Source organism: Rattus norvegicus, chromosome 10 (assembly GCF_021556685.1).
Source record: "Rattus norvegicus strain SHRSP/BbbUtx chromosome 10, alternate assembly SHRSP_T2T, whole genome shotgun sequence".
In the NCBI taxonomy this organism is placed as follows: Eukaryota; Metazoa; Chordata; class Mammalia; order Rodentia; family Muridae; genus Rattus; species Rattus norvegicus.
This window is the reverse complement of record NC_141543.1, coordinates 107,400,364-107,421,238: the sequence shown is the minus strand read 5'-3', so window position 1 is coordinate 107,421,238 and position 20,875 is coordinate 107,400,364. Positions and strand designations below refer to the sequence as shown.

General features: G+C 53.7%; 2 protein-coding genes across 14 annotated transcripts in view; both read right to left on the bottom strand.

Moving 5' to 3' along the window:
- The window catches only part of Myo15b (myosin XVB), a 37,483-nt gene extending 20,953 nt beyond the window's left edge, over positions 1-16,530 (bottom strand). Inside the window, 18 exon segments of one of the 2 annotated variants that reach the window (NM_001402394.1) lie at positions 740-864; positions 996-1,041; positions 1,127-1,242; positions 1,418-1,495; positions 3,447-3,572; positions 6,841-6,972; positions 7,527-7,622; positions 8,802-8,934; positions 9,009-9,067; positions 9,156-9,269; positions 10,210-10,371; positions 10,478-10,763; positions 10,903-11,006; positions 12,372-12,468; positions 12,738-12,812; positions 12,972-13,081; positions 13,305-13,368; positions 14,269-16,530. In NM_001402394.1, the coding sequence (NP_001389323.1) occupies positions 740-864; positions 996-1,041; positions 1,127-1,242; positions 1,418-1,495; positions 3,447-3,572; positions 6,841-6,972; positions 7,527-7,622; positions 8,802-8,934; positions 9,009-9,067; positions 9,156-9,269; positions 10,210-10,371; positions 10,478-10,763; positions 10,903-11,006; positions 12,372-12,468; positions 12,738-12,812; positions 12,972-13,081; positions 13,305-13,368; positions 14,269-16,316 (3,971 nt within the window). In that variant the 5' untranslated portion in view covers positions 16,317-16,530. 2 annotated transcript variants of the gene reach the window in all.
- Positions 16,531-18,721: 2,191 nt separating this feature from the next.
- Llgl2 (LLGL scribble cell polarity complex component 2) overlaps positions 18,722-20,875 on the bottom strand; it is a 35,503-nt gene continuing 33,349 nt past the window's right edge. For 3 of the 12 annotated variants that reach the window (XM_087573289.1, XM_087573290.1, XM_087573284.1), the window contains exons 20-26: positions 20,511-20,775; positions 20,133-20,292; positions 19,884-19,912; positions 19,602-19,649; positions 19,373-19,418; positions 19,223-19,284; positions 18,722-19,008 (exon numbers count right to left, since the gene is read on the bottom strand). In XM_087573289.1, the coding sequence (XP_087429415.1) occupies positions 19,001-19,008; positions 19,223-19,284; positions 19,373-19,418; positions 19,602-19,649; positions 19,884-19,912; positions 20,133-20,292; positions 20,511-20,775 (618 nt within the window). In that variant the 3' untranslated portion in view covers positions 18,722-19,000. 12 annotated transcript variants of the gene reach the window in all.

The window sequence follows — 20,875 nt, the reverse complement described above, 5'->3', positions numbered from 1 at the left end:
AGCATATATATGTGAGCTAGCATGTGTGAGTGAGTATGTGAATGAGCACATGTGTGAGCAATTGTGTGTGAGCATGCATGTGTGAGTGAGTGTGTAAGCATGCATGTGTGAATATGCAATGCATGTGTGTGAGTCAGTGTGAATGAGCACATATGTGAGCTAGCATGTATGAGCGAATTTGTGAATGAGCACGTGTGAGCAATCGTGTGTGAGCATGCATGTGTGAGTGAGTGTGTGTGTGAGCATGCATGTGTGAGTGAGTGTGTGTGTGAGCATGCATGTGCGAGTGTGTGTGTGTGTGAGCATGCATGTGTGAGTGAGTGTGTGAATGAGCACATGTGTGTGAGCATGCATGTATGAGTGTGTGAGCATGCATGTGAGTGTGTGTGAGCATGCATGTGTGAGTGAGTGTGTGAATGAGCACATGTGTGTGAGCATGCATGTATGAGTGTGTGTGAGCATGCATGTGTGAGTGAATGTGTGTGTGAGCATGCATGCGTGAATATGCAATGCATGTGAATGAGCATGTGTGAGTCAGTGTGTTAATGAGCACATGTGTGAGCCAGCAGGTGTGAGCGAGCACATGTGTGAGTGAACATGTGAGCACGCATGTATGTAAGGAATGGTGAAGGGAAGCCTGTTGGAAGTCAGACACACGGTTGCTTCTCTGCTAAGACCACCCACTTGGGATTGACCTCTGTCAGGTGTTGGTTTCTGCTACCTCACCATGGAATCCTACCTTGCCAGAAAGACTTGGAAGGGCACTCGTACGGGGAAGTGGGTACTTCGGGTGCCTATGATCTCCAGGACGCCAGCCTGACGCAGCTGCTCTGCCACGTGTTCCACATCCAGGAGGCCTGGGAGCTGGGAGCCAGAGACACAGCCAAGGAGAGCTGGAGTCAGGAGTAGGGCTGAGAGGAGAGGGTCCTGGGGGTGGGGTGGGATGGGGCGGAGGAGAGCACAGCAGGGGTGAGATTTCGGGGAAGGGAGCTCACCTTTCCAGGGCTGGGGTTGAGACAGTGGATAACATAGACATGGCTCCTGAGAGTGGAAGGGGGATAGTCTCAGATCAGACTACCCTCCATCCTCCCTCTGGGGTCCAGCGGAAGGGCGGCGCAGTTCTCACCTGCCTAGCCTAGCTAGCAAGTCACCCAGGGACTGCTGGAATCGAGAGGCCAATGTGGGTTTGCTTTGCTCGGTCCCAGCCTGGGGCTCTGCTTCTTGGAACAGACTGCCCATGAGCTGTGTGGGGTGACATGAGTTTCAGCTCTTTCTATCCTGGACCTGTCCACCCGCCACACAGGCCCTGGAGCAGGTAGCCCTAAATACCGAACCCTGCACATGCCCATTCCTCCACCCAGGTGTCAAGGACCAGCCCCTCAGAGCTTGATGGCCCCCTAAAAGGAAGCTGGGTCACCTGCAGCTGGCTCTGCCTGAGCATCTCCAGCACGGCGGGGTCCAGGCTGTCCCTGTTTCTGTTTACGAACTTGTGCACCTGCAAGAGAGGAGGCCCGTGGAACCTATCGATGGGAGCAGGTTTTAGTAAAGTCCAGGGCCTGTGCTGTAGAACAGCTGGCTACCATAGAGAAAAGTCTCCTCTGCCCTCCGCCTCTTCAGTACTCTCTTGATTATCCCTACGCCTTTCTCCACATAAAACTCAGAATGGTTTCTTTTTTTTTTTCTTTTTCCTTTGAGACAGGGTTTCTCTGTGTAGCCCTGGCTGTCCTGGAACTCCCTCTGTTCCAGCTAGCCTTGAACTCAGGATCCGCCGGCCTCTGCTGGGTTTAAACACCTGGCTGCTTCTTCGTTTTTAATCAAAACCCAATCTGAGGGACAGGGTTGTGCACGGCTGGAGGAGCCCTTGCCTAGCATACCCAAGCCCTGGGTTCTGAGTCCCAGCACTGCCTAAACCCTGAACGGGTGCCGCACACCTGCAGTCCCAGCACTTGGGGACTGGAAGCAAAAAAGTCAGAAGTTTAAGGTCATCCCTGGCCACAAAGAAAGTTAAAGGCTGCACGAGGCAACACGAGACCTTGTCTCAAAACCCAAACCAAGGGCCAGGGGTGTGGCTCACGTCTCCAATTCCAGCACTTTAGGAGGTAGAGACAGGTGGATCTCTGAGTTTGAGGCCAGGGTCTCCATAGTGAGTTCCACGACAGCCAGTGATACACTGAGAAACCCTGTCTCAAAAAATAACCAAACGCCAAGACATTATTTTTTTAAAAGGATGACAACTTGGGGCTGCAGAGATGGCTCCCCCGTTGAGCACTGGCCGTTCTTTTGCAGGATCTGGGTTTGATTCCCAGAACCCACATAATAGCTCCCATCCAATTGTAACCCCAGCCCCAGAGGATCTGATGACTCCTGAGGGCACCGGGCACGCTCACGATTCTCAGACGCGTGCAGGCAAAACTCTCACGCACAAAGTAAAAATTGTTTAAAAAAAAGGGGGGGGGGTGTTGGGGTTGGGGATTTGGCTCAGTGGCAGAGCGCTTGCCTAGGAAGCGCAAGGCCCTGGGTTCGGTCCCCAGCTCCGAAAAAAAGAACCAAAAAAAAAAAGGGGGGGGGTGTTTTGTTAAGGGGCAGTTGAGATGGCTCAGTGGTTAAGAAAGAAAACTGCATAACAACTGGGTCAGTCAGACACCTGCTGCCGAGTCTGAGGGCGAATTTTTTTTTTTTAAAGATTTATTTATTTTATGTATACGAATACACTGTAGCTTTCTTCAGACACACCAGATCCCATTACAGATGGTTGTGAGCCACCGTGTGGTTGCTGGGATTTGAACTCAGGACCTCTAGAAGAGCAGTCACTGCTCTTAACCGCTGAGCCATCTCTCCAGCCCGAGGGCGAATGTTCGAGCCCAACTATTCACACTGTGGAAGGGGAAAACCAACTCCCAGAGTTGTCCTCTGCCCTCCACATATGTATACACACACACACACACACACACACACACACACACAGAGAGAGAGAGAGAGAGAGAGAGAGAGAGAGAGAGAGAGAGAAGACACTCATGCACTTGCCAATTAACTAAAAACAAATGTAAAAAAATTCCAGCAAGGATGGGAGTGGCTCACAAGGCCCATCCTGGGGGTTGGGGATTTAGCTCAGCGGTAGAGCGCTTGCCTAGAGAGCGCAAGGCCCTGGGTTCGGTCCCCAGCTCCGAAAAAAAAGAAAAAAGAAAAAAGAAAAAAAAAACATAGGAAAACAAGGCCCATCCTGAGCCGAGGAGCTATTACAAATCATCATCATCATCATCATCATCATCATCATCATCGCTCGGAACTGGGTGTGGCCTGAGGCTCAGGTGGAGAAGCAGTGCCACGTCTTGGAAGAGGATCTCTCCAACACTGTCATCTGGTAGGTGACTCAGCTTGGGAGGGGCAGACACTACCATGACTCCGCCCTACTGATTCACCTGCATTCTGTGCCCAAGAACAGATACCTGGTAGGTGACGGTCCCGGCATAGTGCCGCACCGTGAAGATTGGCAGGGGCAGCTGAGACTTGGCATAGCTCGGGTGGTCACCATGGTGATAGTGGCACTTCTGGAGGAAGGTGTGGTCTGTGGCCTGGTAAGGAAGAAGCCACACTGTCTCAGGCTCCGTACATGTTTGGTGTTCCCTGCGTTCGCCCTGATCCTTCCTGAAGGCCGCAGCCCCGTACGACCTAGCCATGACGAGATCTGTCTCCCCAGAACTCTTCCTCAGACAGGGAGAGTCAGTTCAGTCTGCAGGAGTCCCTACAGTGTGCTCCCTTTCTCCATGACTAGCCAGGTACTATTTGAGAAGGTCAGAGTCACCTCAGGCCACCTCTGCCAAGCCCTAGATGTGATATTTCTGAGGAAGCCTGAAGGAATTAAAAGAAACTGAGGGTCTGGCTCAGTTGGTAAAAGCACTCACTGGCTGTTATGCCAGAGAGCCCAGGCTCAGTTCCCAGCCCTTATATGAATGATGGCTTCCAGTTGTTAACTCCAGGGAATCCAGTCGATGCCCTTCTCCAACCTCCCCTGGGACCAGGCACACACAGTGCTCAGACAAACACAAAAAAGAAAAAGAGTGAACCCGGGACTTGAGAAACTCCTGTGAAAGGGTTTCTCTTTCTTTGACTGGGGGACAGTTCCCTGTGAAGACCAGGATGGCTTTGAATTCACATTAGTCCACCTGCGTCTGCACCCAGGACGCTACACTGGGGATTAAAGGTTGGATTAAAGACACCAGGCACAGGGGTTGGGGATTGGTAGAGCGTTTGCCTAGCGAGCGCAAGGCCCTGGGTTCGGTCCCCAGCTCCAGGAAAAAAAAAAAAAAAGACACCAGGCACCACTGTTCATGTTTGAGATACAGTCCCTTTTGATCAGGCTAGCCTCCAACTCACTGTGTAGCCAAGGATGGCCCTCCTCGCCTCTACCTGTAGAGTGCTGGGACCACAGGTGTGCACCCTTTGTCCCAATCCCTTCTCAAGGGAGGAGGGGCAATATCTGCGTCACCCCAGTGTGAGCTCCTGTCTTACCACAGCCGAGGCCCTCTCCCATAGTCTCCCCTGGCCCATAAATGCTGGTTTTTCCCCAGGCCACATGCAGTGAGAGCCAAGGTCCTGTGACCCTCTCCACCCGTCTATGAGGGAATGTAAACAATTAGCCATCTACCTGGGAATGATCTTTTACAAGGAGGCAGAGCTGAACTCCCAAGATGCAGTACTTTGGCTTAGGTTGTTCTGTAGAACAGCACTACCACGCCTGATTTCATTCCATGCTGGGAATCGAACCTATGGTTCTGTGCCTGCTAGGCAAGCCCTCCTCCAAGCTGAGCCATATTGCCCTCCCAGGGTCACTTTATTTTTGGTGTCCACCCTGCAACCTCAGTTCCCAAAGGTTTGGGTCCTACGCATGTCCCTGTGACTCCACAAAGCTGCCCACCAGACATCTGCCTAGCTCAACCCGGTCTGTCTGTCTGTCTGTCTGTCTGTCTGTCTGTCTGTCTTACACCAAGCTGTGCTGGCTTCAAACTTGCTTCCCCCCTGCTTCTGCCTCGTGAGTGCTGACAGACAGGTGTTTATCACCACATCAGGTGGAGTTTATATTAGAATCAAGAAATTGAATTTATTATCTTTTTTTTTCCCCCAGTTTTTTGAGACAGGGTTTCTCTGTGTATCCCTGGCTGTCCTGGAACTCACTTCGTAGACCAAGCTGGCCTAGAATTAAGAAATCTGACTGCTCCCAGATTAAAGAATCACTCCACAGACTGAATCCACTGTCTTGTCTTATACACAGCAGACAAATGCTCTACCACTGAACTATACACTACCCCAACACACACACACACACACACACACACACACACACACACACACACACACACACACAGGCTCTCCTCTCTCTCTCTCTCAGAATGGCACTCAGAATCCCATAGTGTGTGTGTGTCTCTTTTTCTTTGTTGTTTTGAGACAGGGTCTGTCTGTGTAGCCCTGGCTATACTAGAACTCATTCTATAAACCAGGCTGGCTTTGAAGTCTCAGAGATCCTCCTGCTTCTGCCTCCCAAATGCTAGGACTAAAAGCATGTACCACCCCACCCAGCCTAAAATTTTTAAATTTAGTTATTTTTTAGATTTATTTCCTTTTGAATGTGTGCGTGTGCTTTGCTTGTATGTCGTCGTATGCCCCACATGCGTGGCTGGTGCCTAGGGAGGTCAAAGGAGGTCATCAGATCTCCTGAGACTGGAGTTATATTAATGGCTGTGAGCCACCATGTGGGTGCTGGGAATTGAACTTGGGTCTTCTGCTCTTACCCTCTAAGCCACCTATCTCTCCAGCCCTTACCATTTCTTCCCCACTCTCCTGGGCTCCAAGAGAGAACTGAATCTTTCGTCTTGGACCTTTTCCCTCAGAATGATCCCTACACATGAATCCATCTGTCAACGCCTCAGGTACAGCCGGAGTTCTTCAGACAGGCCCTGCCCTCCTGCAGCTCAGTTTTGTGGAGAGGAGAGGTTAAGTCACACTGACAGCCTCTGATAATCACGACTGTCTGCTCTCCCTGGGAGTTCAAAGATAAGGAGGCAGAGGCCGATGTGTCACAGGGAATATTTACACACACTGGCCAGTTACTAACCCAAGAAGCATTTTTAGCACACTGTTGGTGGAGCATGCCTTTAACCCCAGCACATGGGCTGGAGAGGTGGCTCAGCGGTTAAGAGCACTGACTGCCCTTCCAGAGGTCCTGAGTTCAACTCCCAGCAACCACATGGTGGCTCACAACCATCTGTAATGGGATCCTATGCCCTCTTCTGGTGTGTCTGAAGACAGCAACAGTGTACTCACATATGATAAATAAATCTTTAAAAAAAATGGGGGGGGGGGAACTGTGAAAGCAAAAGGATCAGGAGTTTGAGGCCACATATGTAACTTTCTGTCTCAACAAAACAAAACAAAACAAACAAAAAAAAAACCCAAAACCCCAAAGGAGTTGCAGAGATGGCTCTGTGGTTAAGAGCATTTGCTGCTCCTTCAGAGGACCCAGGCTCTGCTCCCTGCACCCACATGGCAGCTTGTGACCATCCTAACTCCAGTTCCAGGGGACCTGACATCCTCTTTTGAGGTTCCACAGTACCATGCATGCACACATACATGTAGGACACATACATGTAGGACACATCAAATTAAATGTTTATAAAGTGTTCGGTGGGAGTATAGGACTTTGAATGCTTCTTCCCAGACTGTGCGGAAGGCTATGTCTCCCACCTTATACCCTTGTCTCACAGGAAGCCCTGCTGGGCTTTATCCTGGCTACCTAGGGCCCCCCATTCCTTATCCCTGACCCTGCGTGTCACTGACTGCTCTCACCTGGGGTAGCCAGGTCTGGGTGTCCAGGATGCTTAGGAGGCTATGGGGGTGGCCCACCAGGAGATCCAGGCAGGACTCCCTTGGCAGCTGGGGAATAGGCACCCATTTCAGCAGCTCCTGCTGGCACACCTCCTAGGAACAACCAGAGTTCGATAAAAAAACAGCCCACATGCAGGGCTGGGCGAGCTCACAGAGCTCCACAAGAGACTGTCCTCTTTTTTTTTTTTTTTTTAAACATTTATTTATTTATTATGTATACATCATACAGCTTTCTGCCTGCATGTATGCACCTGCAGGCCAGAAGAAGGCACCAGACCTGATTATAGATGGATGTGAGCCACCATGTGGTTGCTGGGAATTGAACTCAGGACCTCTGGAAGAGCAGTCAGTGCTCTTAACCGCTGAGCCATCTCTCCAGCCCCGACTGTCCTCTTTTTATTTATTTATTTTTTTTCAGAGCTGAGGACCGAACCCAGGGCCTTGCGCTTGCTAGACAAGCGCTCTACCACTGAGCTAAATCCCCCAACCCTGAGACTGTCCTCTTACGTATGCAAAGGGAGGTTAAAGACTGAGCCCTTCCCACCCACTGTGGAAAGGGGGCTTCAGGCAGTCTTTCTGTGACAACTTCAGCCTCTGTTCAAGACAGTGCTCTGGGTCACCTGCAAAGTCCGTGCTCAGCCCCATACCTCCTCCTGGGCCAGCAGCCTCTGGCTGGAGAAGAACTGCAGGCGCTCGCTGGCCAGATTGCTGCACAGCTGCTCTAAGCCATTCACCCGCAGTGCCTAGGGCAAGTGAACAAGGAGGGGGATCTGCACAGGAGGTGGGGGCCTGGCAAATAGGGCTGCCCCTCCTTCTCCTCAGGACTCTAGAAGGAATGATACCCCAGAGCTGAGGCTGCAGCCAAGAGGGAGAAGTCAAAAGGAACTGGTGCAGTCTATAGGCCATACACCAGTCCTCCACAGTTCTGCCCTCTGGTCCAATTATGAGCCTCTCGAGCTCTGACCACACCCATCTGGAGAAGGTCTGCAGGGTGCCTCTGCCTGGATGGCACTCAGAATCCCATAGTCCCATTGTTGCTGGCACCTCCAGGAAGCCTTCCCGCCTGCCTCTAGTGTTCTCCTCTGCAGCCACAGTACACAAGCACAAAGCTAGAAGGGCTTAGCACAACTGTGCATACCGCAAACCCACACCAGAGCAGATGTGCATGCAACCCTTCCCTTCTGGGGCAGAGTAGTCGCCAAGCACCTTTAGGGAAGGGCAGGACACACGGGGCAGTGAACAGTGCCCATCCAGGAACCGGGGGGTGGGGATATTCAAGCCCGATTATTGTTAGCCATCCCCACAAAAGGGGGTAACACCTAGGAAAGGGGTTCACAGCTGTGACCTCTGGAAGTCTTGAGAGGCCCCACTTCTTTCCTCCTTGGTATGTGGGAGGTGACAAACCCAGCAGAGGGCGGTGGCCATGTGTGTCTATGAAGCCAAGCAGGACAGGACTCTCCCAAGTGATGTCCCTGTAGGCAGCAAGGCCTGCTGACATTGCCTACTGTACTGCTGGGGACAGTGACCTCAGAAGGATTAATTAGCCATGTGAGGTCACACAGCCAGCAAGGGGCGGGACACAACAGATAGCTCTGGGGCTTGTGGTGGGCTCCAGTCCCTCCCAGAGGGAACCCAGGAGGGCTTCCGGCCTCAGCTGAGAAAGGCACATGCTTTGGGGATCACCCTCCCCCCAGGAACATGCAGATAAAGTCAAGTAGACAGAGAGCCCCAAGATCCAGCCTCAACCAGACTCTAAAGACCCAAGATCCAGGACCTGTTCCCTTTCCATCCCTACCCAGGGCACCCAACCGAGATTCCACTCAGTGGCCCCAGAAGGAGCCAGCAGAGAGACACAGGTTAGACAGGCAAGCAGTGTAGGGAGGAGCTGGAATGAGATGCCCTTCCCCTCCTCCAGGGGTGACCTCAAAGCCGAAGACGTCCACAACAGCAATGGCGGTCACACCGTCTGCCTCCCTCGGTGGGGACAGCCGCACATTGATCTGCTTCAGAAGCCAGGTGAAGAGCCTCGCGTACAGGGTCTTGGCTAGGGCATCCCTGTGGGCACCATTAAGTGAGCCTTGCCCGCAGAGCGCCTCACCTGGCCTCCACTCTCTGATCCCCAAGTTTACCTGGCATCAATGGCACCTTCCACTGGCAGAGGTCTGGAGACAAGGCCGTAGGGTGTGTCCTGGAGACCAGAGAAATGCTTCGTCGGGCCCATACTCACAGGTGCTCCAGGTTGCTCCTCCCACCTTCCCAGCACCCTTCAGACTCACCGTGACCCTCTTGGTGACTGCCCCCTCTAGGTGTTCTGGGTGCACCTGTAGCAGCCGGGCTGCCAGGTGGATTTCGGCCCAGCTGGACACAGCAGCCACCTCCTGGGACTCCCGCTGGACAGAGAAGGGACAGAAGGAGCTTTTGCTTGTGTGATGGCAATAGTCCTCAGACAGGGACAGGCAGGTTTTGCTTTGGGAAACAGAGGCAAGTGAATCTCTGTGAGTTCAAAACCAGCCTGGACTGCACAGTAAAACTCCGTTTCAAAGTCAATAAAGAAATAGAAGAACCAGGGGTTGGGGATTTAGCTCAGTGGTAGAGCGCTTGCCTAGGAAGTGCAAGGCCCTGGGTTCGGTCCCCAGCTCCAAAAAAAAAAGAACCAAAAAAAAAAAAAAAAGAAAGAAAGAAAGAAAGAAAGAAAGAAAGAAAGAAAGAAAGAAATAGAAGAACCAAGAGTGTACGAAGTGCTCTGGACTGCAGTGAGCCGGCCTCTGGGGCTGAAGGCCCAGAGTGTGAGTCCTGACTGTCTTTTCTTAGTAGCTGAGCAGTTCTGACTGGTCCATTTCTTTCTCTGACCCTCTGCTGCTTATTGCTAGAGGGAAAACAATACCCCTTGGGGCACAGTGTTGTCATGAGAATTAAATTTTGTTATTTTTTTTTTCTTTTCTTTTTTTCGGAGCCGAGAACCGAACCCAGGGCCTTGCGCTTACTAGGCAAGCGCTCTACCACTGAGCTAAATCCCCAGCCCCGTTGTTATTTTTTTTTTAAGTGTCACAGGATCTCCCCAGTACTCCTCAGCCAGTAGCTTCTTGGTTAGCCCCAGGTGCTCTTCTTACGGGTTACAGACAAGTACAAAAGGCGGCACAAAGGGTGCGAGTGCAGAAGGGCCGGGGCTCACTGTCCTCATCTATATAATAGGGGTCTGCCATCTTCCAGAGGCAGCCCAGGGCTTTGTGACTCTCCACGCACAGTGGCTTGGTGTCATCATTGTCCTGATGGTGCAAACCATCACGGCCCATCCTGTGTGCTCCGTGGTCCTGCTCACAAGGAGCCCACCTCTGAAGAAGAGAAGCAGATGTTGCCCAGATGCAGGATGGTGGCCAGCACAGCCCAGACTGCAGTCAGCTCCTCTGTGCACAACCCCAGCACCCGCAGGGCCTTTACCAGCTCCTTGAAGTCCTGGGCATCTTCCTTGCCCTGGAGCCTGCAGGCTCCGCCCTGCAGAGAACAGCAGGCTTTGGAGGGGCAACGCCTGACATCCCACAGTGTCCTGAAAGCCATGGCTGAGTCTGGGTGCGCCATCTGTGAATGTCTCTCGCCCTACCTGGTTGAGGTAGTAATAGGCCTCAGGTCCCTGCAGAGAGAGCTGCTCCCGTTCCGTGGGGTCCAACCCTGCCAGCAGCTCATAAAACACATGGAAGCTTCGCTCAGCCTGGGCCTTGGGTAGAGAAACTGGCTTGGTGGGGAGTAGGGTTTGAGGGCTGTGCCCCGTCCTCTTTCCCACCTTCAGAGCTGGGGAGGGGGTGGGCAGGAGGCTGGTCATTACCTGAAACACTACTCTGGAGGTCTCAAGCAGGTAGTGGGACATAGAGGCTCCTACAATTACCCCCCTGTGGGTAAAAGAGACAGGGCAGGCATGCCCAGAAGCACTTCTGTGAAGGGGCAACCCAGGGGCCGAGGTAAAGATAGTACTCCCAAGAAGAGTAACCTGTCACAGGTGCCATCGGGCCCACCGGCCCCAGCACTCACTGCTGCAAGCAGAGGTGTGTCTCCTGGCCAAAGCGGCTGGCGTTGGCATTCAGGATGGTCTTGGCATGTCCAAAGCTGCTGAGCACGGGCAATATGTCCTCCAGCTGCATGAGGGTTTGGGAGACTGTGAATTCTTTTTTAAAGATTTATTTATTTCATGTATGTGAGTCCACTCTCGCTGTCTTCAGACACACCAGAAGAGGGCATCGGAACCCATTACAGACGGTTGTGAGCCACCATGTGGTTGCTGGGAATTGAACTCAGGACCTCTGGAAGAGCAGTCAGTGCTCTTAACCACTGACCCATCTCTCCAGCCCTGAGACTCATGTTTTTGTAAGATGGCCTTGGCACCTGCCACCCACTGGGAGCTCTCTATCCCCCTGACTGTACGGACCCTCATGGAGTCAGTCCCGTCAGAACCCCACTCCAACCCCAAATTAAAAGGGTCGAGGGTGAAGCTCAATTTGTAAAGTTGCTCACATTACGTTCAGGAGACTCTGGACTCAATACCACATAAAACTGAGCATGGTGGTGCAGAGCGTAATGCTAGCACTGGAGAGGCGGAGGCAGGCAGAGGGTCAGAAGTTCAAAGTCATTCTCAACTACATAGGAAGTTCTAGGCCATCCAGGGCTACATGAGATGTTGTTTTTAAAAAATAAAGTAAGATATTCAGGCATGGCGGCACATGCCTTTAATCTGGAAGTAGAGGCAGGTGGATCTCTAAGTTCCAGACCAGCCTGGTCTACAGAACAAGTTCCAAGACAGCCAGTACTGCACAGAGAAACCCGGTCTTTAAAAGCACGAAACCAGGAGCTGGAGAGATGGCTCCGTGGTTAAGAGCACAGACTGTGGGTTGGGGATTTAGCTCAGTGGTAGAGCGCTTGCCTAGGAAGCGCAAGGCCCTAGGTTCGGTCCCCAGCTCCAGAAAAAAAAAAAAACCAAAAAAAAAAAAAAAAAAAAAAAAAGAGCACAGACTGCTCTTCCAGAGGTCCTGAGTTCAAATCCCAGCAACCACATGGTGGCTCACAACCATCTGTAAAGAAATCTGATGCCCTCTTCTGGTGTGTCTTAAGACAGCTACAGTGTACTTACATATAATAAATAAATCTTTAAAAAAAAAACACGAAACCAAGGGCTATAAAAAAAGGGGGGGCAGCTGGAGAGATGGCTCAGCAGATAAGAGCACTGACTGCTCTTCCAGAGGTCCTGAGTTCAAATCCCACAACCACATGGTGACTCACAACCATCTGTAATGGGATCTGGTGCCCTCTTCTGATACTTGTGTCTGAAGACAGCTACAGTGTACTCACATAGAATAAACAAATAAATCTTTAAAACGAAACAAACAAACAAAAAATGGAATAAAAAGGCCTAAACCCACTCCCCTGCATTAGGAAAACCATGGTGGCTGACCCATGAGAAGCCACGGGCTTGGGGAAATGGCCAGTTGCCTCCAGCCAGATCTCACCTGAGCCCCGCTGGCCTCCATCGGCTTCTGCTCTATGCTGCTTAGAAATTTCAAAATCTTCTTGGCAGCCTCAGTCTTCCCTGAGCCACTGTGGCCCCTGCAGGAGGGAGGGGCTAAGGAATGGGAGGAAGCACACAGGACTGGCTCACTGAGCCCAGGCAGTGGGGATATACCACATGCAAGTGATTCCTACAATGTAGAGGATAGACCTGCTTCATGGAGACTAACCAGAAAGAAGTGCTATACAGCAACACTAGGGCCTCAGGACAGATCTGAGGATGTCTCCTGAACTGCTGCCCAGCGGGGCACAGGACCAATAGTTAGGGTATCCCTGTGGGCTCAGCAAGCAAGTTAGCCGGGACTCACCCCAGGAGGATGCAGGAGTCTTGTCCAGAGCTCCGAGACAGGCTATAGGCTGCTACCCCGATGGCAAAGATGTGTCTGGGAGAGGGGGAGGACAGCAGAGGTGTGAGAAGGTGACAGAGATGGTTGTCTGGGGACTCCTAGGAATGAGTGATGTGCCCACAGGCCCTGGCACTCATTCACTAAGACAAATATTTAGGGGGTTCAGCCCAGGGTCAAAGGGACAAAGTCACATACGGTGTGGTGTTTGGGGCTTTCCTGGGATGGTAGCTGGCTGAGACTTCTGATGAGAAGAGAGGCAGGGGCTGGTGGGGGTTCAGAGCAAGCAGGAGGGGTCCCCCAAAAGTCTGGTAAAGAAAGCAGAGGCTCATGAGATGGAGATGGGGGAATATAAATGGGATGTTCCGATGCACCCCAAACCAGCCTCTCATGCATGTCTTGTAGGGACCCAGGTCGAGCTGGCTTTGCACCCTGTCTAAGGATTAAGAGAGGCCTCAGGGATGCCAGGGAGCTGCCTGCCCACAGGGGAAAGGGAATCTAGCCCACACCCTTCCCTGTGTTCCCCCTTACATAGATGCGGCCCAGGTGGAACCTCTTCTTGAGGCATAGCAGCACAGAGCTGTCACACACCAGCCTGTAGGGACATCAGGGCAGAGGGTGAAGTTGCTGGGAAGTCCTGGGGAAGCTTTGCCACTCCCAGCGGGGCTCTCCAGTCGTCCCCTGTCCCCTGGGAGGCTGAGACAAGTGTACCACATGTTCAACTCCCGCCTGGTGGTATATAGATTGCCTGGGCAACCTGGTGAGATTCTTTGACAACTTAAAAGGTAAAAGCAGGCTTGAGGCAGGGAGGAAAGATGCCTAGGAGGGTGCAAGCACTCCCTGTGACAACCAGTGTGAGCCCCAGCAACCTCAGGGTGGCAGGTCAGCTTCTGCAAGTGGTCCTCTGACCTCTGCATATGTATGTGGGACTCGAGAGCTTCTCTCTCTCTCTCTCTCTCTCTCTCTCTCTCTCTCTCTCTCTCTCATACACACACACACACACACACACACACACACACAGAGAGAGAGAGAGAGAGAGAGAGAGAGAGAGAGAGAGAGAGAGAGAGAGCTCGTCCTGGCTGTAGTTGTAGCACATGCCTTTAATCCCAGTACTTGGGTGGCAGAGGGAGATTGGAAGCCAGTTTGGTCTACAGGGCGAGTTCCTGGACAGCCAGGGATACACAGAGAAACCCTATCTCATAAATAAATAAATAAATAAATAAATAAATAAATAAATAAATAAACAAACAGACAAACAAATAAGGCCTGGGGTTATATAGACCAAGACTAACATGCAGGAGACTCTAGGTTCAATTGATAGTAAGGGCAGGGCTGGAGATTTGGAAGGGACCTTGCACCCCAAATCTGTCTTTCTCTGAGACAAAAATCCTCTGTTGATTCAGTAAGGGTTCATACGATTTTGAAAGGTCTGAGGGCCGGATGAATTATGAGAAACTATGAACTAGGGCAGCAGATTTGGCATTGTGTCCCTCACCGCAGCCTGGCGAGGTCCTCAATGTCTTCCAGGCCCTCTGGGAGACTCCTGATCTTAGTCCCCAGAAAGGGTGGCATCTCCAGGTCTCTCTGGAGGCTCAACTCCAGGTCCCTTTCCAGCGCTGCCTCAGCGTCATCTTCTGGCTCCCACCGCTCCCTTGGTGACCTGCAGGGGCTATTCTGCCGCAGGCGAGTCTCCAGGGTGAGCTGAGGCAGCAGAGTATCAGCGTCAAGCTCAGGGTCTTCGCAGGGATTAGAGTCCTGTGCCCAATGCAGCCCAGTCTTAGATTCCAAGGTCTCTGGCTCTGCTTCGCTCCGGTTCTCATCCGGTGGGGTCCCACAGGGGGCAGACGGGAAAAAGCAGGGAGCCTGACAGGACCTGACCACTCCTTCTCCATTAGCCTCTTGTTCCTCCCTATCCTCGGCAGCCCCAGCAGGAGACGAAACGCGGCCTTCTGCAGTGGGGGCGTCCGTGGATGCTTCTGAACTGCTGCTGCCCGACTCCTTCCCCGCATTATGGATCCGGGGGAAGACCACGGCGAATTTGGGATCTGGAGCTGGATCCTCGATGGCTGAAGCATCTTCAGAGACTGAGCTACTCACAGCCTGTGGAGGGCTCGGACCACCGCTAGGGGGAGCCCGCGGCGTTCCCCGGAGCCCCACCAGGCGACAGGCCAGGCGTAGCGCCAGCCAGCGCCGTGGCCGGGACGCCCCGCCCCGCGCCTCGAGCGCCCTCTGGCGGCCGCGCTCCTCGCGCTCCCGCGGGCTCGCGCTGCGCGCCTCGGCTCGACGTCGCTCCACCCGCAGTCGCAGCCAGCGCAGGAAGCCCAGGGCTGGTGCCACGCGCTGCAGCCGCGCCTTGAGACCCACGGGGACGCCACTGGCAAGCTGAGGAGACCCGAGGGCTGGGAGCCTCGGGCGCAGCCTGCGGAGCACTACGAGCGCGGCCAGCGGCGTCCGGTCCTGGGGTCCTGGGTCCCCTGCACCCACTCGCTTTCTGGCTCCCGCGTCACTCTCGCCCACAACCACTTGCACCTTCCTCGCCAGCTCTCCGACCTGGAGGCGCTGAGCCCCGGGAGCCTCCTCCACCGTCTCAGGTTCAGGGCCCGGCAGCTCAGCCTTTGGCTGCGCCTCGACGTCACTGGTGTCTACGGTCGCGCTAGAGTCCCGAGGACTCTGAGAGCCCCTGGGAATGCTGGAGGCTGCAGCTTCCCTGCCCAGGTCTGTCTCCTGGGACTCAGGGATCTTTTGTGGGAGACATCTGTGCCCAGCAGACCCGGGGCTCGAGTCTGTATCTGTCTGGGAATCGTCACTCGCTCTCTGAGACCCTGTCCCCGATGACCCTTCCCTGCTCTGGAAGTCCAAGGTGTGTCCTTCGCTGCCTGGATGGTTGCTATCAGGGCATTTGCCCTGCACCAGAGTTAGCCTGGGTCCTATAGTTGGGGCGCCTTCTGAGTTGGTATCGGAAGGCTCCATCTTGGGTGGCTGCTCCGGGGCTCCACCGCCCTGGCTGCTGCTGTCCTGGGCTTCGCGGGCTTCACTGTCCAAGCACGAGCTGCCACCATCTCCGCTCGACGCGTCCCCATCCCTGCCAGGCGTCTTTCCATGGCCTCGTCGAGTCGAAGGTCCCCGATCCTTTCCTCTCTTGCGGCGGCCGCGCTTGACTGTCCTCTCTTCTTCCCCGGGGATTCTCTGTTCCTCCCGGTGCTCCCCACAACTGTTCTCGGACTCGCGGCTCTCCGTGGGTCCGTGTCCCAGACGCTGAGAGCTGCCCTGCCTCTCCTGGGTCTCCTGAGATGTCCCAATTTCTGCACTTCTGCAGCGGTGGTTCCCCTCTCCGGTGGGCTTTCTGCGGCCTCCGGTGGTCTCTTTGCCTGCGGGGCCCTCAGATTCCGTAGCGGGCTTGGTCTTGTGGGCTTTGCCGCGGTCAGGCCTGCGGTCTCTGCTTGGGGCGCAGTCGGCGCTGGCGGACCCGGACTCCCGTTCGGCTGAGGCTGGTCTCCCAGGTCGAGCCCGGCGCTGATGCGTTTTGCCCTTGCTTCCGCCCATCCCGATGTCCTGATCCTTTTGCTCTCTAGTCTGACTGCCCACGGGTGCCCTGAAGTCTCGGTTGCTAGACGTTTTCTGCTCTCGCAGGGTTATGGGCTCAATCTGTCCCGGTCCTGGAGTCTCCCCTCCTGGGCAGCAGCGTAAATAATGCAGGAGGCAGCGGGTCCTGACCCCTGTGGCCAACAATGGAGTGATACTAGAGGAAAGAGGAGACGCTGGGGCTGCGGACAAAGGCCGTGGACAGGGCAAGGACGCCAGGACTCCTTGCCAGACAGGTCAGCCTGGCATTAGGCCAGACTGAGGAGGCCAGGCTCTACTTCATCCTCACTATAGGTCTACCAAGAGGGGCGGAACCAAGCTATTTTACGTGAGGGCTTCTCCAGGAGACAGGGATTGTCTGTGCCCAGCCGGGGTCGGGGACACTTGGGCATTCTTTTCTACTGTGAAATAATAACTTACCAAAAAGCGGATACGTATACACCTTGAACTGGGGTAAAGCCTGTGCGTCCCTTTGGAGTCATGGACGGAAAGTAGACTCAAGGAGGGTAGGAATCAAATCCCAGTCCCCTAGAGGAGCAGCCAGTGTTCTCCAGCGCTACTCAGCCGGCTCTCCAGCCCCCAGAGCAACTAACCATTAGTAGCAGGAGACCTTCGTGGACCTTCTTCCCCCAGGCTGAGGAGGGCCCTGTGGATTCCAGGCAGGTCCTCTGTTAACAGAACTACATACCTAGCCCTCCCCACTGCTTTTCTCAAATAGCAATCATCACATCTTTGATATACCTCATTGGCTACAGTACTGCCACCAAGATTAGCACACAATGCTGTTTCATTCAATGGTTTGCCTAGGAGCTATGTATGTATGTATGTATGTATGTATGTATGTATGTATGTGTATGTATTTCAATACAGGGTTTGTGTAGTCTTGGCTGTCTTGAAACTCTCTGTAGACCAGGCTAGCCTCGAACTCAGAGATCCGTCTACCTCTGCCTCCCGAGTGCTGGAATGAAAGGCCTCCCCTCCACTCACTGCCTGGCCCTGAGGTTTGTGACGCATGCATGCAAAGCTTCTCTCTTCTGCCTTTTCAGTTGTACAGTGTCGTGATGAATTCATGCACTGTAATCTAACCAGTTGTTATTGGTAGATTTTTGTTTGCTTTAAGACAGGGTTTCACTGTGCAGTTCTGGCTGTCCTGGAACTCACTGTATAGACCAGTCTAGACCAGACTGTCTGCCTGTCCTTGCTTCCTGAGTGCTGGGATCAAAGGCATCCACCCCCACCGCCTGGTTACTGGTAGATTTTTAGTTGTATTTGTGTGTATGCGTGTACACTCATACCTCAGTCCTTGAGTATGATCAGAGAGTAGACAGCTTGCAGGGGTCAGTTCTCTCCTTCCACCCTGTGTGGCCTGGGGATTGAACCCAAGCTGTCAGGCTTGGTGGCAAGTGCCACTGGACTAACTTGTATGCCCTTTGGTGGATATTATTTATTTACTTTTTGTTTTAATTTTTATTTTTTGAGACCGGGTCTCTTTACATAGCCATGGCTGTCCTGGAACTTACGATGTAGACCAGGCTAGCCTGGACTGCCTCCCAAGTGAGTGCTGGGACTAAAAGCCTGTGTTAGTTCTGATGGATTTCTTTTTTTTTTTTTTTTTTTCCCGGAGCTGGGGACCGAACCCAGGGCCTTGCGCTTCCTAGGTAAGCGCTCTACCCAGCCCTCTGATGGATTTCTTTCCTTTCCTTTCCTTTCCTTTTTCTTTTCCTTCCTTCTTCCTTCTCTCCTTTCTTTCTAAAACTGAAGTTTCTGGGCTATGGTGGCGGCACATGCCCATAGTCCCAGCACTCAGAGGCAGAGGCAAAGGCAGAGGCAGGTTGATCTCCGAGTTCCAGAAGGCTGGTCTGCAGAGTGAGTTCTAGGACAGCCAGAGCTAACCTGGGGTGGGGGCAGGGGCGAGGGCACAAGATCCTCGCCCAAGTAACCAGTTATTCCTGCTGCCAACTATGCCTTAATTGCAGTGGCCTGGGGGGAGAGGGGCCCCCACCAGAGTGTGTATCCATTTTTACAGGAGTCCTCATCCCTTCTTGGTAAAGGCTTTTCATGGATGGCCTGCTGAGGGGAGGTAACCCCTCACCTGTGTTCTATTAGGAAGTTCAATAAACCCATTCGTTCCCCCAGGATGAACTCTGGCAGATCACGCCTCAGTTTGTTACTGGGATCTTAGGAGGAGGGATAGATACCCATAGTCCTGGAAAGTTAGCAACACTTGGTGATTCAAATACTTTAGGAGAAGAGTTCTCTGAATGAATCTCTCTCTCTCTCTCTCTCTCTCTCTCTCTCTCTCTCTCTCTCTCTCTCTCTCTCTCAGGCTGGAGATGGACCGGAACTAGTGAAGACGAAACAAAGTGTTCATTAAAAACTCAGTTTTACTCAGAGGCGTTAAAATTTATAATTTAAAACCCAGCCCACTACAAAAGGGGGTGGAAATAAAAACTGTGCGACATTGATAAAAGGATCAAGACAGACAGGGCCCAGGAGGGGCGGGCGGTCCAGGTGGGAGCTCCCCTCTCCTAAAGCCTGGAGCAGCAGCAGGAAGGTGACCAGGGCACGGGCAGCCCCTGGCCGGGCTCGGGCTGGAAAGGCCCTCAGTAGTGTGTATTTGTTCTACAGCCTGGATGATGTCCCATTCACTCTGCTGTGGAAGGACAGAGGGAGACAGTGGGTCAGGATCATCCTGGGCAGCGATCGTGCCTTAGTTAGCCATCCAATGCCACTGGTGCTCTCCGGGGCTCAGATGGCCCTGGAGGCCGGTTGGGCCCTGGAGGATGGCAGTTAGGGATCTTCTTTTAGGGATCATCTTCCCATCCCTCCCTGGCAGCAGGCCCTCCCCTCCTCTGCAGTAGCCATACCTTCGCCATTGCTCAGCCTGCAACCCACAGCCACACGGTGAGAGCGCCAATTGCCACAGCTCCTGAGGTGGCAAAAGATAGGGAGTCACCATCCATGGGGGGGCCTCATCCTCCCTGTCCCCACATTTTCCCAGTGCTGCAGTGACTTACCCCTGGTCCCCCTCTAGTGTGCTCTGGACTTCCTTTAGGACCCCTGCTGGGTAGGAGAGACCCAGTGAGGCCACTTTCTCTTCTCCCAGTGGGGTCCCACAGAGGCTTATCCCTAACCTACAAAAAGCATCCCTGGCTTCCTCTGGCTTCCCAAACTCTGCTCTGTACCCCAAGACACGCTCCTCTCCCCTCCCTCATGTGAGCTGCACCAACCCCCATACGGACTCACAGGCGTCACTGAGCAGTGCGTGCTCCATCACTGGGCCGGGCTTCGTCTCTGGAAGGCAGGGTGGTCAGGTGGGCCTGTCCTGGGCCCCCTGCCCAGCCCGCTCATTACAGGGGTTAAGGGAGTGTGTGCTGGAAGCCAGAGCCCCAGATGCAGGAAATCCTTCACTCCTGCCCCTAGCCTATCTTCCCTCCCATTCACCCTCGGCCCCTCTCCTCTCTTTAGTCCAGGCTAACGAGCTGTGTCCCGGGTGTGCCCCACATGGCAGCCTAAGAGCAGTCTTACCAGCTCCATCACTCTGGCTCCGTGAGTTCCTGTGGAGGAGCAGATAACAAGGGTTAGGACCACGAGGTTCTGAAAATCTGAGTTCTATGAGGAATTGGTGAGGCCAACCTGTTTGACTAGGTCTGAGCGGACAGGGGTGGAGGTCTGGACTGGCAGCCGGCATGGGAAGGAGGGCATGCATCTTGGCCAGTTAGCAGATGCCTCAGAAGAAGCAAAGTTGTGGAAAGGCCTCTGGGCCTTCGTCCTCACCTGACTTGGCCGGAGGTCCTTTTGGGGCCTGTGCTATTGCCATTACTGGGCCGGTTGTGGTTCCTGGCTTTGGCTGAATCCACCAAACACCGGGGCTCAACCAGCCACTTGGTGGAGAGAGAAAAGCGCTCGAACTCCGAAGGTGATATCAGGTAGAAGCCTGAGGAGAGGCAGGAGAGCCCTGAGTAAAGCCAGAGGAGGCTCTCCTGGGCCTCGTGGCTGGGACAGGGCCTCCCTCCCAGGGGGATGGGGATGGAGACGGAGTCGCCAGGCAGAGCTCCACATCTGAGTTCTCTTGCCTCTCCATCCCTGGCAGTGTCCGAGAGACCCTTTCGCCCTACCCCAACCTCACTGAGGCCCCGGTCTGTGCCCACACACCTTGGCCGTACTTGGTGAAGACGCAGGAGGCTATGCCACTGACGTCCTCCCGGCGGATGCAGCTGTACCGCACCTGGGGCTTGAGCAGGGGCACTGAGACCACCTGGATGTCGCCCAAATTGGTGAGCACTGCCAGGTGGTGCTCCCCATAGTCCTCCGCCCTGCAGCTGCCGAAGTGGGCAACCCCGACTCGTCGCACCCTCGAGCCTTCCAGGGCCGTCAGCTTCAGCTTCAGCTTGGCACTCACCTTGGGCAGCGTGAACACCTGGGCACACGTGGCAGCCAGGCGTGAGTGGCACCATAACCACTAGTGGGTTCTCCCACCCATGACTACCACTGGGACCTCGTCCTCTAGCGGACACCTC